Here is a 16,763-nt window from a genome sequence, read left to right as displayed (position 1 = left end):
ATAAAACCACAGCTTCATCCAGGTCCATCTGCTAGTACAGAAGGGGAAGGGGAGCCCACATGCCTCATGTTAACCAGCTCTGTATTACCTGACAAGTTGCAGCCCTAGGCAGTTTCTTGTCATCTCATTAAATAGGTAGGTGTTAAATTTACTTACAATATATAAAGGTAATCCTGAATATGTTAAGCAGCTCATGGTTGATGGAAAATAAAAGAAAAAATAGCTTTGCAATCACAGGAAAAAACAGAAGTCATCAATTGCTCCCAGCTGGATCAAACAGCCTGCCAGGCCTGAAGTGAAATGTGCTTTTTTTTTCCAATGCTTTGTTTTCAATGTAAAAACAAAAACAAAACAAAGACAATTCCAAAACTGAGTCACTGAAAATGAAACAATGTCTTAAATGCAAGAAATAAGATATTTCATTTAAAAATACTGCCACAAAATGTTTTGCTTTGGTTTGAGTTTGTTTGCATACAAATAGAAACAAGTTGTTTGCAGTTTGTTCTGCGCTGAGCAGAAACCATAAACTGTTGCAACTTGAATCTGCATTTGGGTTGGGAGTAGTCAAAACCTACTGAACCACTGCCTCTGAACCTCTAATCTTCCTCACCATGAAATGGTTGAGTCCGTGCCTCCCTGTGGCTGTCCCATGTATACAGGTAGTGCGATTCTGATGGGCTAAAGATGGGCAGAGTGTGTGATATCACAGGTAAAGGAACTGGGGGTGCCTTTGCTCTGGATTTCCATGGATGTCATGAGGAATCAGTGCCTTTTTCATGGGCTCAAGGCAGAGCCTGTACCATTACATTGATTGGCAGAGCACTGGGTGGCAGCCAGGGAGGCTTGTTGCTATTCTTCCCTTCCTAGCACTCCTTAATTCTCAGATTCTAAAAGGGGAGCACTGCAGGAACCTGGTCCAATAGGAGAGCCTTGAGGATAATGTCATGCTGTCCGTCTTTAATGTGGAGAAAATGAGAGGAATTATAGGTCAGTCGGGTACACTTCAATTCCTGGAACAACTAGTCACATGGAAGATTTGAAAGCATTTAGAAAATAAAAAGAAACAAAGCAAGAGTCAGCCTGGGGTTGTTAAGAACCTGTGTTAAACTCGTCTAATTCCCTTCTGTGGCAGAGGAATTCGTTTTGTGAATAGAGAAGGTGATCAGACATACAAATCAACAGTGTGCATGGCTGTGCCTACGAATGAGCAAAGGCACTGTCACTTGTGGTTACAGAGGACAGAGACTCCTCCTTCAGCAGTCCTTGGCCTTTCAAGATCTGGAAAACAGTAGTAAGAAATTACCTGTAATCATCCTGTCCACTTGTCACTCACTCCTTTGCTAATTACAATGCTCACACCTCACCAGAAGCAACAAATGATTGCATGGTTACTGTACATCTGGGCTCCCACAGACTTTGGGAAGTGTCACCAAGGCCTGTCTTCTCCACAGGGCCCATCCTAGGGTAGGTTCTGCAGTTGCCCTGGTAAGGAAAGAAAACAGAAAGCATGTGAGAGACTCAGAAGAGAAGAGCATCCCTAAACAGCTGGTAACCCTTCATGAGATTAAGGAAATTCTGGGGGCAAATTGCCTAGTTAGATCCATTACATTCTTTTCAGTCTAAATAGAACCATCCCTCAGACTATGCCTGAGGTAAGCAGGTGGAATAACCTTTGTTGTGTTCTCCTACCAAGTGCTGCAGTGGGTTAAGTTCTTGACCTAATTTATGAATTAAATGAATTATTAGATAGGGCCAAGGTCAGCAGCAACCAGTCTGGCTGGGACATGCAGAAGACACCTATGGGCATGAGCAAACTTGGCAGCAAACCTGGAGAAAAGCCAGCAGGTGTAGTTCTCCTGGCTGTTGGACCATGAACAGTGTGTAGCACATGCCATCCCGCACACCATGATGTCTCGTTTTCCACCTTCAGTTCCTCTTCAGTCCAGCCCATGTAATAGCAACATCACCGAGGAGAGCACTCATGGGAGCACCTCGTGGGGTTGGAGGTGCTCGGCTCAGGGCCAGTGACCTGAAAAACAGACGAGGATTCCACCGCCCTCCCTAAACAAGAACCCCAAACAAAACAATGCACTTCAAATACAAGGATTTTAGCTAAATACAGCTTTGTCAAGGGTTAGCTTTGGTGTGAACGTTTGATTGTAGAGATGTTCTCTGTTTACTTCACAGCCCCAATTTATTCGTTCTTCATGTGTTTTGGATATATAGTCTACAGTTACATTTCTCCCTCTCTCTTTCTTTCATGTTCCTTTGCCTCCTTTTGTTCACCATCAAAGTTTCACAAGGTAAGTTTGTTTCTGTTCCTCCTCCTTCCTCCTCACCCTCACACCTCATGGCAGATCCCAGCAAGCACTTGTCTAGGGTGAGGAGCTTAGCTCTGGCTTGGGCAGGTGCTGCCTGCTCCCAGCTCTGTCTGTGGTGTCTGTGCATGTCTGCCTGTGTCTCTGTCTGTCCTGTGCTCGTTCCAGCAGATGCAGGGGAACAAGAAGGGTACGGCCTCTGGCAGTAGTCTGCATCCCCATCCCAAGACCAGGCTGCTCACAAATCCCAATGCCCCTACATCAGGTGATGCCTGAGCTCTTCTTGGAGAAACCCAGGGCACCTGCAACAGTCCCACCGTGTGCCAGGTGGAAGATCCTAGTATATTGCTATAGCTGCAGGACAGGCCAAGGTCAAAATGTTCCCTAGGCTGTGTCACGGGTGCTCTGGGGACATCCCCAGAGCAGGATAGGGGTGGTAGCAACCTGCTCTGGCCTCAGAGAACCTTGAGAAGAACATGGTCCTGGGGAGGGCCATTGGAAGGACAGCCTGTGTACCTCGGTTGCCTTTTGCCTACAGCTTACTCTAAATGCAATCTTGCAATGGTTTACAGAAGTGGAATTTCAAGTAAACTTGGTTAAGTCGGTGATTTTGGGCACAAATGCTGGTTCTAGACCTGCTTTACCAAACTGCACCTCAGCTGAATTGCTACACAAACACACTAACATGAAGTTTTTTTTATGCGGAAAACCTATTGCTATGTAAGGAGCACAAGAACTATTTATTTTCATGTATAAACTATTTGTTAGGACAAGTAAGTCTTAAGTATTTTAATAATGTAATTTAGCACAGAAGAGGTCATCTTTTGGCTTACTCTGTTCATGTAAAGAGCAGTACAAGCTCTGCCATTGCAGTTGGCTTCTAGCCAGTCACAAAACCAAGCAGCAGAACTGAAAGGATTTCTATTATATCTTAATTAAAGGCAAGGCTACACAAACAAAGTAATTGTAAGTATAACCTATCTTGCTTGCTTCAGCTGAGGATTTGCAGCATGACCCCAGCTCTCTGCTCCACGTTTCTATTTTTTTTTTTTCCGAACAAGTTAGAGTGGTGCCATAGGTAACTCCACGTTGCAGGGCTTCATTTTGCCTTCACAGCTGACTCACAGTTTGAACAGAAATGGATAAGAAATCATTTTTTTCCCCTACAAAATACTGTTTGAAAGATCTGAGGGTCTTTCTGTTCAGCTGCATGGTACGGGAAGCAGTGCGCTGCAGCGCTGTCTGTGCTAGGTGTTAATGCGGTCCTTGCCTCCCTGTGCTCCTTTAACAGCAGGGGATCCAGGCTGCCAAGGCTGGATGCACACGTGGACATTTCCAACACGCAGCAAAGTTCATTTACCAGGGCCACTTCTTAGTTCACCAGGAAGTCCCTTAAAAGCAGAGTTTGGAGCACTTGAGTGTACTCTGTGTTTAGCTTCTTTAAGTGGACTTAAAACAGCCTTACATGTGAGTTGGAAAGAAATGTTTAAAATATCAGTGTTCAAAGCATTAAATATTCTTCTAAGATGCAGAATTTCACATTTTTTTTTGGAATTCAAAATACAAACTTTACAGTCTACTTACTTTACTCAAGCAAAGAAAACAATTTTTAAAAGATACCTGGTTGGAAGAGCTTCGCTAGCGCAGGTAAGGACAGCTTGTTGGGATTTTTGTTGTTGTTTATTTTTTAAAGAGGAGATCTGTCACATTACGACCTCAGCTGCTTTTACAGTGGAAGCAGGTAAATCATCTGGTGAGGTCATTGCAACTATCTAGTTAATAAATAAATAAATAAAACCCACAATTTTCTCATCACCTGGTGTCACACAAGAACTGTGGGTGCTCTGCTACTGCCCCAGCCCCTGGTAGCTCACCACAGCTGAGGCAGCTGACAAAGTGGGAGCTGTTTTGTGCTGAACAGATCCCTTGTCCCCAGTGCAGCTGGACTGCTGCTGTGCCCCTGGGTCAGCGTACACCTCCTCGTACACCAGGCGTGCCAGAGCCTTGCGAGGCTGGCAAGTGACTTTAGGAGCTGAGACTAATGGTGTTCCCTTCCCCTCCTCCTCACAGGCTACAAGGAGCAGGGGATCCCACAGCAGCTGTAGTGGCTGGGACAAATATGTTCAGAGAAACACGGCGACAGATTTCCTTTGGCAGCCGTGGGCCGCGGACCTTTTCACTACCCTTTGTCTTTCTTCTTCCTTTTGTTTTGTGTTTGCCCCTGTCCACCTGCCCATCCAGCGGAGCGGAGGTGCAGAACAGCAGGAGGAGACTTGCACTGAGCGAGGAGCAGAGATGGGGCAAATGCAGCGTGCGTTGGGACCAGCCCCAGCCAGTGTGCGGCGGGTGGTCGAGGAGGAGGAAAAGCAGGGTGCCGAGAGGAGGAAACCCCCCGGTGAAGGTGGCACCCGGGCAGGCAGCAGAGCTGGGGGAGTGGGGAGCGGGAGATGTTGCTCTCTCTGTCCTCCCAGCAGGAAGTGGTCAAAGACATTTTGCCTCCTGTTAGACGTTTCTGCCTCCTGTTACATTAAAGAAAACCAGCTGTGAACATCAAATGCCAAGGAGCTATCAATAGACAGATGTACAGCCTGTAAAAGCAACAAGCGGTACTTTTTTCCCTTCTGAGAGCCCGTTCTTGACTGCTTGGTGGCAGCAGAGGGCTCAGCCCAGCTTCCTCAGCTGTGTACCTTCGATGCTCTATCCTTGCAGATGTCTTGAGAAACGTGCTTGCTGTAAGTTGCATTTTACTGTTAAACTGACTTGGGCTGTCCTCTACTTCGATCCGCTGGCTCCACGCAGGCACCAGACCTCCCACTGGCCCCGGGAAGCTCCTGCCAGCGGGAGACGGGGATCCCCTGCACCCTGCGTGCTGCCGGCGGCAGTGGGACAAGCCCTGCGCTGCCACAAACCTCCCGTGTAAAGACTTCTCGTCCCCTTCCCCTGGAAGGAACCTGCTGTCGGTTTCTCCTTGGTTTGGATGTGGATCCCTGCGCAGCGTGTCCTGCAGGTGGAGCGTCTCCGCTCTGCTCCCCAGGGGTAAGTGCCCGATGCTTGAGGATCGCGCCCTGCTGCTATTGTGGCCAAGGCGCAGAGCTGCGTGCTGACGGTGTGGCTGCAGAGCTGCAGCTGCTGCCCAGCTCCTTTGTTCCTTGCTGCCTTTTTGGCAGGGCGAGAGGGGCTGTGCTGGGTAGGACCTGCTGGGAGCCCTTTGGAAAAAGAAGGGGGGAGGTGGGAGATAGTGTGTGTGTATGTCTGCCCGTCCATCTATCCCTAGCAAAAAGAAATCCCATTGCCTTCACCGGGACGAACCCGAGCAGACAGACCCGAGGTGCTCCTCACCTGTAATTTCTGCAGGGAGGCAGCACGCAGCACGCATCCCCTGCTGTGCAAGGGCCCGGCCTCTCACAGCACGACCACTGGCTTCGGAAGCACATTTTGAAGCACCCTGGTTTGCCTGCAGCGCAGACCCTGTCACTTAGGATAACTTTTTGTGGAAAGGGAGGCTCGAAGCGAAACAGCAGAGAGTGCACTGAGCATCCCTGCCTCCTCCTCTGACCGCCTGTGTAGCAGGGAACAGAAACCCCAAAATGCTGGGTGCAGTGAAAGGTACACCAGGTGTACACCAGGACAGCCCTGCTAGAGTGAGGATGCACATTTGTAACATGTGCATCTCACTCAATATTTACCAAGACAGACTTCAGCCAAGTATAATTTGCACCCTTTGTGTGCGTACAGATGCCAGCTGGTGCACAAGTGCAGTGTGCCCGAGTCTATACACTTGGATAAATGCACGCACAACTGCCTTAGCACCTCTGAACACATCCTCTGGTGCCTGTGGTCTCTGGAAGACATGCCTTTGGCTCTTTGGGCAGAGAGAACTGCAGAAATAACCCAGGGGAGTTTCTGCTGGGCTCATGCACTGCACATGATTGTGCTGCTGTGCTGGACAGCCTCCAACAGCTATTTCCAACCATCCCGTGTTAAGATGGGCGTACTGAACCCCAGTTTTTCAGCTGCTCCACAGAAAGCAAAGGTCCATAATGTGGTGCAGACAGAAAAGCCTCTCATTTTCAATTTTTAGAGGAAAAACATAATAAAAACCCACCAACTTCTAGAGTGAGATAAACCACAGAGCATAGGCAGCAGCGAAGTAGGTTTCTCGGGAGGACAGGCGTCAGCTGGTACTTCTTGTTAACCTAGGGCTGGGTGGGCTCAAGGTGAAAGGCAGCATGATTGTCATCACACTGTGACATGGTGACAGTTTGCACGACAGCAGCACTTTGGAAATCCCAGCCTGGATTGTCCCTGGAAATCCCACGAGGGGCGGATTGCAGTAAGAAAGGTTAAATCTGGGGGCAGCCTGCATTAAAGACAAGAGATGAGCTCCTCAGGATTACCCTGGTGTTAAAAACCAAACAGACAAGGCCTCCGGGTGCAGAAGCCCTCCTCAAGCTCTGAACCAGGAGCAGCAGATAACTAGCTAAATGTCATCTAGGAAGAACGTGTTTTGGTACCTGTGGGGAGTGATAGACTTGTGTGTTTGGTGCTGCCTGTCTGTGCACTGCAGTGGGGATGGGAAGATGCAGTTAGCCAGGGGAATGCTTACATGAACATGCTGAACTCCTTGGGACCGCTGCACACTCTGGGGAGCACCACTTTATTTTTTTTTTTTTTTCCACATTTTTAACCTCGCTGTCAAATTGGTGAAGTCAATCAAGCAACCAATGCAAAACTCCAGAGGTGCTGAGGTCTGCCAGATGGACACCAAGGAGAAAGGCACCTATTTCTGCCTATGGGAGGGATCAGTTTTAATAAACAGCCAGACTTCCACTACCTACTTCAGGGCAGGAGCAGCTTTACAGATTTGCCACTAACCCAGCTACCTTAGGGATACAGCACTGGACTGAATTTTCAACCAACTGCTGCAAAACCAATGAGGAACGCTGCTTTTTCCAGTAGCCCTTCCCTGGAGAGACATTTCTGAGACATTCATATCCACCACTGGATAGCTGGACGTTTTTTACCCTCTCCCAAGATACTGGCCCTCTGTCCAGAGATGGATTTAGCAGAGCCCAGACCCCTGACACTGCCCCCAAGGAGCCCACAGCGGGGAAGCTGGCAGCCAGAAGCAGGGGCTCACAGGTTTCACTGGTGAGAAGCCCAATGCAGTGAAAGCCCAGGTAGAAGTGCTGATTTGAAGTGCTCCCTCACAAGCAATGCTTTTTATTATTATTATTTGTTATTATTATTTTTAGGGCCAGATGAATCATCCAGCACCTTCCCACCTTGTCTGTCAGGTGCCTGCCTGGCGCACGTGGCGTGCTCGCTCCTGCCTGCGGGAACGGGACCGTCCCAGCCACCCCTCCTCACCGGTCACATCAGCTAACGCTTTCAGGGCTTCCACCAGAACATTCCTCCTCTTCCTCCTGGTAAATATTGCCTCCCTGCACATTTTTTTGGTACAGCAGATACCAAAAGGCTATAACTGCAGACCCTGCACACGATCCAGCTGCTGACCTGGACTGAGGCGCACCGGGACAGCTCGATGCCATCCCTTGCTTTATGAGTACAAATGCTTTAGGTGCAAGTGTTGCAGCTACAGAGCGACAGCAGGTTACGAAGAATAAATGCAACTGCTTCACCACCATCAGCCAGCAACAAACTACCCTCTGTTGCTCTTTCCTGACTGGGAAAACCAGGTTTCTCAAAAAGGGCTTTAATGAAATAGTTCCTTGGTACTTTGAACCTAGCCGGGCTGAAAAAAAGCTGATTTACTGCTTGCTGGAAAGCACTTCCAGGTAGGAACCAAACCAAATGTGCTTTTGAAGTTCATGGTGAGTCATAAAGTAGTTTCACTCTGAGTGAGCCGAACCATTTCAATGTTCATAGATCTGCTGGTGTTGCCAATTCTGTACTTACCATGGAAAAGGTGCTGTGAAAAATGGTCCCTGCCCGCTGCACTCCTGCCTGCCCGGCAGAGCTGCCTGCAGAGGTTCAGCATCTCCTGGCTGTGGCAGCATGACGGGTGATCCCTGCACTTCCTAGGGACTTTGCCATGATAACACTGGACACCTGCTGCTGCCCTCAGTCAGGCTTTGTGCTAGGAAATGGTCTGGCATGCAAGCACTCCACAGCAGGCGTTGTGGGTACATGACACATGGGTACCTGTGTGAGCACCACCGCACCCCACACTGCCAAAAAAGCCGCATGTTCCCCTCCATGTGCATCACTTAATTTATTAAAAGACCTTTCCGTTTTGCTGGAAATTGCCCTTTGTCATAGCCTCTCCATGATGCATGAGGTGTTATGCAGAGCTCCACATTTGGGAAGCCCATGCATGAAAACCCATAATGCCATTACTGTCCAGGGGCTGCTTTATCCCATCCTGGTATTGCCTCCTCACCGCCTGGGGGTGAACCACGCACATGCTAAGCCATCAGGGTGTCCTCAGACCCTGCTGCTGCACAGCACCACAGGGCCTTGTCCCACAGATACCCTTAAAAAAACACTATACAACCTAACCTACATCTTCTACATGTCAACACCAAGGCTGCTTTGACACTTTAAGTCCAGACACAAGAAGAGCCATAAATACAGCCAGACCTGATGTTCCTTCCCGTGGCTTCTCCCATGCGCTCACTGGTGCTGCATCCCTGTGCTTTCCAGCTGGCATTTCTCCATGTTCACGCACACAGTGCACTTTCAGGCAGTTCTGGAATTGGTTTTCCCAACTGGAACACAGCGTTTCAACCCCTCCTGCATGCCCACCCTGCTGTACCACACCAGCTGTGGTTCCACTAGCTACACAGGGATTAGCCCACGCCACCCACCAGCTGTTCTTCCTCACCCACAGACCAGGATGGTCTGGGCTAAAAATCAGTCCCACCTCACCCAGCGGGCAGCAGCACCTAGTGAAGGGAGAGTTGGTGCCCACATGCACCATCTTCTCCCCATGTGGGGACAGTGCTGGTGTCCCGACGTTCAGCCTGTTTCATTTCTGTGCCGGAGCCCAAACTGACCCAGCCACGACGGTCACGGAGGAGCGCTTGTGAGCCTGCCAGTGTTGCCAACTGTTTGGTTGTGACTTGCTGTGTTTTGATACTGTGGATTATTATTATTTTTTAAGTTAAATATATTCTATTGCTGTACAACTGGAATGAAATACAGTCTTTTTACGCAGAAAAACCCAGCCGCCCCACACTGAAGGGAGATTTTTCTCTTTCCACCCACTAAGCAGACGGGTGAGAACCTCCAGCAATGCCCACGCGCCCTGAGAGGGAGGCAGGGGCCAGGACAGTTTGCAAAGGAAAACGTGTGGATGTGGGCTACAAACGCAGCAGGAGTGCCTCAGTGCCCCAAACTTAGTTTTGCATTAAATATACATTAAGCAGGCCCCGAGAGGGAGTTCAAATGTAGTAGGCAGAGCATCCCCACACTAAGTAGTGGTATCACATACCAAGTTTCTAGCACTGGGACAGCACACCTGTGCAGTCTGCTCTATCGCAGGGGGGGCACAGGAGCTGCAAGCCAGACAAATATGGGCACACATCCAATACTGGCAGTGCACCTTCCAACACGGGCTGAAACTTGGGTAGGAAACCAGCATTGTTGTGCATTTACAGAGCAGCTGGTCAGCAAAGCCCAAAGCCACAGGGCTCTGTGCTGAAGCCCTGCTGCAGATAGGAATGGGTGTTTGACAGTTGCATGCCCAAATAATGTCTTTTTTATGGGAAAGTGAGCATTCCCATGTGTTTGTTACAACAGTGCTAAAAGAAGGTCAAAGTGGAGCAGAAGCATCCTTGTCACTGGGGAAACCCAGGGGCACCCGATGGGGGCAGAGCAAGCCCCACACCCAGCTGTGACAAAGGGCATGGGTAAAGACCAAAATCACACCAATGCACACAAGGCCACCTTCTTCCATAAGGATCATCCATCCAAAGCAAGCTGAGGATATTTGCTTAGCAGCAAAGAGTACTTTATTTTCCAGAGCTGCCACTCTTTTGCTCATGTTAATTTCAGGCTATGTTAATCCAGAGAAGGATGGTTTGCAGCAACTCATCTCAGCTCCAGCAAATATTAATGATATATATATATACATATAAGCTGCACAGCTGTTTTTATTCCTTCTGAACTTCCCACGGTCACACGGGCCTGCACTGATGATCTATCACCAACACGTGAATTTGGGGAACTTGTTTCATTGCCTGGTGCTTACACAGGAGCCATCCCCTCGCTGCTCAGACACGCTATGCTCCCCTGCAGCACTGGTGCAGCGCAGTTCCCCTTCCAAACAGCGGTGCTCTAACCCTTGCAGATGTCACGGGCCGATTTATTTATATATTTTGGGGAAAAGAAGTGCGCAAGAAAGGAGGGCTCCCCATTCCCAGCCCCACCACAGGACTGGGCTGGTCCCCTGGGTGTGCTTCTTACACTACTTGTAGGGGCAGTGTTACCGTGGGTGTAAAGCCACGTTGGGAAAAGCATAAACTAGAGTGGCACATACCGCAGCTGGGCTCTGCTCACCTTCCCATTCCAGCCTTAAAAAATAATAATAATAATAATAAACCAGAAGAAATAGGAAAAAAAATGTCGTTTTAAGGCTGAGGAGGAGAACACAGAACAGGCCCAAGGGGACAGGGGGCTGCCAGCAGGCGGTGGGAGCCGGCCCCACGCCGGTGCCTGCGGCCCGCCCGGCGCCTGCTGCCGGCCCAGCGCCGGAGCAACGCCGCCCCCCGCCGGCCTCGGGCGGCAGCGCCCAGCGGGGCCTCCCCCCGCTGCCGCTCCCGGCACGGCCGCTCGGGGGCGGGCACGGGCCGAGCCCGGCAGGGCCTCCCCGGAGCGCCTGCGGAAAGGGCCGCACCTCACGGGGCGGGGAGAAGGGCTGGGCTTGTAGGGCCGAGCGTGGGCACGGCTCAACGTGGGGGTTAAAAACAGCGCCTGTCCTCTCCATCATGCCCTAAAGGGGTGCACAGCCCCCTCCGCACACGCGCCAGTGGGACATCAGCACGCCTCAAACCAACAGCGTCCCGCCTGCAGCCCACACATCCCTCTTGCTCCTGCCTTCCTCCAGCAAAGAAGCCATGCCACAGAGACCCGTGCTGAACGGCTCACCTGCAGGGATGAGCAAGGGCCCACCAGGACTGGGCTTGCTGCAGCACACACGAGGAAAAGCCTATTTTTGCCAGCACTAATCCCAGCAGTATCTCATTGGAGTACAAATATGGGTTTGCCCCCTTCCTAATACCTTCATTTATGGCCATCAGCCATAAGGTGGCAACAACTGAGGTAATTTATCTGAATCATCATTGCTTGGGCTTCATAACCCCCTCCAGACACCTCCTGTGTTGTGGATGGGGCTCAGCAGCACAGCTGCCCTGCATCACCCATCGTGAGGCCCAAACACATCCCCAGGTGCTCCTCCACAGCCCCCATCACCAGTACCACCAGTACCACCAGTACCACCAGTACCACCACCTTGCACAGCCTCAGCCACCATCACGCAGCACAGCTGAGCCCCGCATCACCCAAAACTCACAACACGCCCAGCCCTCCCAGCAAAAACTTAAACTCATTCTTGCAAGTGCTAGATCATTACATAATTAAGAGGATAATTAGTAGAAACGATACAGCCCAAGCAGAGTGCCCCGTACCATGTGGCTCTGTGGAAGGTGCTCAGAGGCGTCAGGGTGTATCTACAGCATCTGAAGTTTGCTTTGTTGCACCAATGTAAATGCTGACCTCACTGGTGTGAACTGAGTTTGCTGAACATTTAATTTATTAATCCCTGATGTGGCAGGGAGTCTGGAGAGGGTGGTTTTGCTTTGGGTGCAGCAAAGCAGGCAGCAGGGTGCTTGCTGTGGCATGTGGTGTGTGGTGCTTGCAGACACAGCTTGGTGTGAAAAGCTGCCCGTTTCCAAACTACACGTAAATTTTGGTCCTGCCAGACTCCAGCACTCAGTCATGACAGGTTTCTTGCCCGGACCTTTTCCCTTCCCTTATCTACCACAATGTCATGGTATTTCCTTCAATAGGAGGTGAGATCAGATCTGAGGATCGCATTATTTACCTTCTAAGTTTGCATTTTAGGGGGCAGCTTGGTGAGTTTTGGATGCCCTTTTGGAAATCTTTGCTGTCCCCTTCAGCAAGACAGGACTCTCAGTGGCCTTCATGCCCTGGAGTTAGTAAGTAAACCATCAGATATTGGCAGTGATGCTGCAAGAGTGTGAAAGATAGGAAACACAGGCTGCTTTCTTGCAGCTCGTGAGAAACTGCTGAGTGAAGTCGTAGCAGTGCCAGTTCTGTAGTACTACAAGCTATTTTTCAAAGCAAGAGGTTCCCAGTCTTTAAGCAAAGTTTTGCTTTGGGAGGACCATGGAGAAGCCATGGGTTGCCCCAAGGCTGCTGCAAGCTGTGCCACAAACAGAACCGACGACAGAAGGATGCTTCCCATATGCCTTTATTTGGAAAGTTACAGGATTTTTTTTTTACAGGCACTGTGCATTGGTGTTCAGACCAGTTTAGATTTTTTCTCCATGTTACCCAATGACTGCAAGGGGAGGTGGGAGCTGGGAAAATACCTCACAGCAACTGTTCCAGCCTCCACAAAGGCATAACACAGCTGGGAGAAACAATCTGCTTCTTTTGAAGCCACAAAGTGAGGAATCTATTTTATAAAGTCTTAAAAAATAATATATATATATATATATAAGAGCACAAAGCTAAAGTACAGCAATAACTGGTACATATCTAGGCATATCGCTTCAAACCTTTTCTCCAAAGATGGAAAAAGGATGGTTTAAAAACTAAAAACACAGTTAAAAAAAGGGGGGGGGGATTCCATGCATGAAGCTTTAGTGTTCTGTGCAATTAAAATGGGATGAAAATAAATATAACATTTAAAAAAAAATCCAACCTTTTCCATGACACTAATGGAACAGAGGCAAGTCTGTAAGGCACTTCCATAAGGGCTAGTCTAGAAAGCCTGGCTGAAGAGCTGCAACAATGCAACCATCTACAATGGCATCATATGAGCTGAAGACATTTGTCTGCTGAGACACAAGCTGAGAAAAACCTTGGGGAGTTTAATCCTTGGGAAAAAGGCTGGGGCACAGCTGCTGGTGGCTCGACAGCCCGATCCTCCTTATTGCTGCCAGAAGACAACCCTCAGCAGGGGAGTGGTACTCAGCAGACGATGGCAGAGGGGCTCTCAAGCATCACTGCCGGGAGTGAGATGAGCCAGGGTCTGGGGCTCAAGCAGGTGCAGTTTGTGGCTGCAGCTCAGTCCTGCCGGCCCATCAATAGCTGACCTTTAGAGAGCCAGTGCTGATGTGAGCAAGCTGCTTAGTTCAAATGTTCCAGGAAGTTAAAAAATAGCCTCCACCCTGAATAGAGAACTGGTTGTTTTCACAGGACTCGAAGCAGGGAGGCCAAACACAGGCTGGGAAGCTAGCGACTGAGAGTAGCGGCAGAGCCAGAGCAGTGCAAGAAAAAGGGAAGGCACAGGAGTGCCTCACCTCCCCCCTCTGCTTTGCCATGCAAGTCTAATGTGGCACCTTGAATGCTGCTCGTCTGCAGTAACTCCCACCTGCTGGGAAGCACTGGGCAAGAAACTGGCACTGGTACAAATGATGGAGGTGCTCCAGGTGGGAGGGTGGTTCTGGGCCAGGAGCAGGCATTGGCAGCACAACCCTTAACGCGTGTCAAAAAAAAGAATGACTGACCTGGATGTCTACCTTACATCTTGTAGCCGTCCATTATAAGCTGTTTTTCTCCCTGCCAGCCCTGCCCCAAGCCTTTATTCACTGTGGAAGGTCAGCGATGCCAGCTGGGGAGGTGGATCACCAGTAAGGAGCTCACGGCATTGCCCACCAAGCCAGTGCAACCACGGTGGGTGACATGGGGGGACAGCACCTGGCCTTGGGAGATACCTGTACCCAACCGCTTCGCCCTGCAGCGAGAGCAAAACCCTCACCCTCCAGTGTGACTCAAAAATAATGGAGAAATCACCACAGGATTAATGCAATGTCTCCAACACAAAGAGAAAAACTCAAATCTGCAATTCTTGTGACTCTTACATACTCAGCAAAGACAGTTCCCAGGGCAAAAGGTGCTGGCAAAGGCAACTAAAGGATATCAACCCCAGAATCCTTCATCATCTCCAAGCCTTGCTCATCCACCCTGGGTACTAAGGGGTCCCATGTGTGGCCAGAGGTGTTTTGGAGGTAAAGCTGCTGAACCCAGCACAGGCAGAGGCTCCTTCCTCCACCACAGCCCCGTGCCCGGGCAGCACTTCAGGGCCCCAGCTGCAGCATCCCCTGACCCACAGTATCTCCATGGCCACCCTGGGAGAAAGGTTCCCTTAAAACCATGCTGCATGAGACAAAAGCATGGTAGGGAAAATGTGTGTTTGCCTAACCAACCCCTCCCAGGCTGCTCCAGCACAGCCATGCTACTGACTCTGTGAAGCCAAGGTTTCAAGTTCAGGAGTTGTTCTGGTGGGTTAGCTCTGTATTTACATGTGGAATTAAAAAAAAAAAAAAAAAAAAAAAAAAAAACCAACACAACAAAACCACCTTAAATAGGGAGAGAATAGCTTTAAAATTGGAAGGGCAAGGGTTGGAAAGTGTCTTGTAGTGCAGTTCAGAAGAGTCAGTTGGGAACAGGTTGGGGGTAGTGGCAGAGTCGGACGCATGGCTTTAATGCGAGTCCTCGTTCTGGGACAACTCTGTCAGGATCTGGATGAGATTGTCCAGTCCCCAGAGGTAGCCATCCTCTCTGTTCCCTTCCACCCAGGGCACGTTGTGTTGGAGAACTTGTCCCTCCGGCAGCGGGGTGGTTTTCCCAAAGTCAATCATCCAGACTTTGGCTTGTTCCTTTTTGTCGTGAATGAAGAGGAGGGAGCTCCCAATTACCTGCGGAGACAAGAGGTCAGTTAGTTGTGCACCTGCTTCACATCAGCCCCAGCTCTGACACCTCACCTACAGCTGCATTTGCAAGAGATTATGCCGAGATTTTGCATGAGCAAAAGCACGATCAGTGCTTTGCCAGCAGTGTTTGCCCATGCAAATCAGGTATTCAGACCGGCTGATTTATTCATACAATTCCCCGCTTCTGGCAGAAGAAAAAGGTCAGCAAAGCACAGGCACAAAAGGTACAGATGTAATTTCGGAAACTGAGTCAAGGTTCCTGGGGAAGGAGTGAGATGAATCCCAGCCTCCTGACTGAAGATTTTCCAAGGCTGGCTCTTGGTGGCTGGTTAGCACCACTCACACCCACCAGCTCTACAGGCATCACTGTAGGAACAGGTATGTTCCGAGGACGAGGTACCTGCAAACTGCTGCCTGAAACACCATTTGATAGCACCCAGATACCCCCCTAGAGTATCCTGGCATTTACAGTGCTCTGTACACAATTTCCTCTTCCATGAATTTCTTCTGCTGCATCTGCTTTGGAGGGCTCACTCTTACTCTGATTGGCCTTCCAGAAAATCCAGCCACAAGCCCCAGGAAAGCCTGCAGGTATGTTCATTTGTGAAGGTGAAGCACATCGTCTGGATGTGCACAGGTTTGGTGGACTATGAGCCCGCTTGCTCTTGTGTCACATATGGGGACTTCAGGTGAGCAAAGTGCAACGGCCTCAGCACACATGCCACGGTGTGCAGGCAACTGGAAACAGCTCGTGCACCACAACCTGGGCAGACAAGAGGAGGAGCACAGCTCTGGGGATATCCCGCTGGCGCCAGCCCTTCCAGGCAGCAGCACGGAGTGCTACCAGGGACTCCCATGTCCGTACTGCCACTGGGGTTTGCCTTTAGACAAGGGTTTTAAGCTGGATGCGTGTGCTGTTTGCAAAAGTTATTATGTATTCAAGTTTTCAAGGAGACTTCCTCCTCCAGTGCATTGGGAAAGTCTCCAAGTTCCAGCAACATGCATTATTTCCCAGAAATGCTTATCTTCAGCTCTTCTCCTCCTAAGCTCTTAGAGCCCTCTCTTGGCCAGGATACAGCATTTTAAGGAAAAGCCTTTTGCTGACATTCTTTGATTGCCTGGCCTGAGTCACCAAATTCTCTTGCAGCTACTTAGAGGAGCCCCAGCCCACGAGGGGAGACGTGAAGGGCTCGGCGGCCCTCCTGCTATGTTTCATCTTGAAGTTTCTTGGAAAGTCAAAGCCTTTTCTTTACAATTTTTAAGGCTTGGAAACTCCTTTCCAAACCTCTTTGAAAAGGCTGTTTTGTTGCTGCGTTTTCAAATGAACTCTTTGGCATGTCACTTCAGGGAGCATTTTGTTTCTGTCATTGAACTGACCCGACACACTCAGTTGTGACATTTCCCTGGGTTTTCCCATTGCCCTGCAGGCACTGCTGTGCAGAGGCAGGTATCAAGGTCCATCAGAGGGGCAGCACAGCTCTGCCTTGGGGCAGGGGGAGCAGCGACTCCCGGGCGCGTT

The 16,763-nt window shown here is 49.8% G+C and overlaps 2 protein-coding genes across 2 annotated transcripts in view; one reads left to right on the top strand and one right to left on the bottom strand.

The window, feature by feature from the left end:
- The window catches only part of STUM (stum, mechanosensory transduction mediator homolog), a 38,153-nt gene extending 29,336 nt beyond the window's left edge, over window positions 1-8,817 (top strand). Inside the window, exons 3-5 of the mRNA XM_035320984.1 lie at window positions 2,295-2,303; window positions 4,389-5,354; window positions 7,028-8,817. Coding sequence (XP_035176875.1) covers window positions 2,295-2,303; window positions 4,389-4,423 — 44 coding nt within the window. The 3' untranslated portion in view covers window positions 4,424-5,354; window positions 7,028-8,817. The remainder of the gene's footprint in view (window positions 1-2,294; window positions 2,304-4,388; window positions 5,355-7,027) is intronic.
- Window positions 8,818-12,756: 3,939 nt separating this feature from the next.
- ITPKB (inositol-trisphosphate 3-kinase B) overlaps window positions 12,757-16,763 on the bottom strand; it is a 58,103-nt gene continuing 54,096 nt past the window's right edge. The window contains exon 8 of the mRNA XM_035320983.1: window positions 12,757-15,229. Within this exon, the coding sequence (XP_035176874.1) occupies window positions 15,014-15,229 (216 nt within the window). The 3' untranslated portion in view covers window positions 12,757-15,013. The remainder of the gene's footprint in view (window positions 15,230-16,763) is intronic.

This window comes from Oxyura jamaicensis, chromosome 3 (genome assembly GCF_011077185.1).
Source record: "Oxyura jamaicensis isolate SHBP4307 breed ruddy duck chromosome 3, BPBGC_Ojam_1.0, whole genome shotgun sequence".
Classification (NCBI taxonomy): domain Eukaryota; kingdom Metazoa; phylum Chordata; class Aves; order Anseriformes; family Anatidae; genus Oxyura; species Oxyura jamaicensis.
This window is presented reverse-complemented; position numbering and strand designations above follow the sequence as displayed.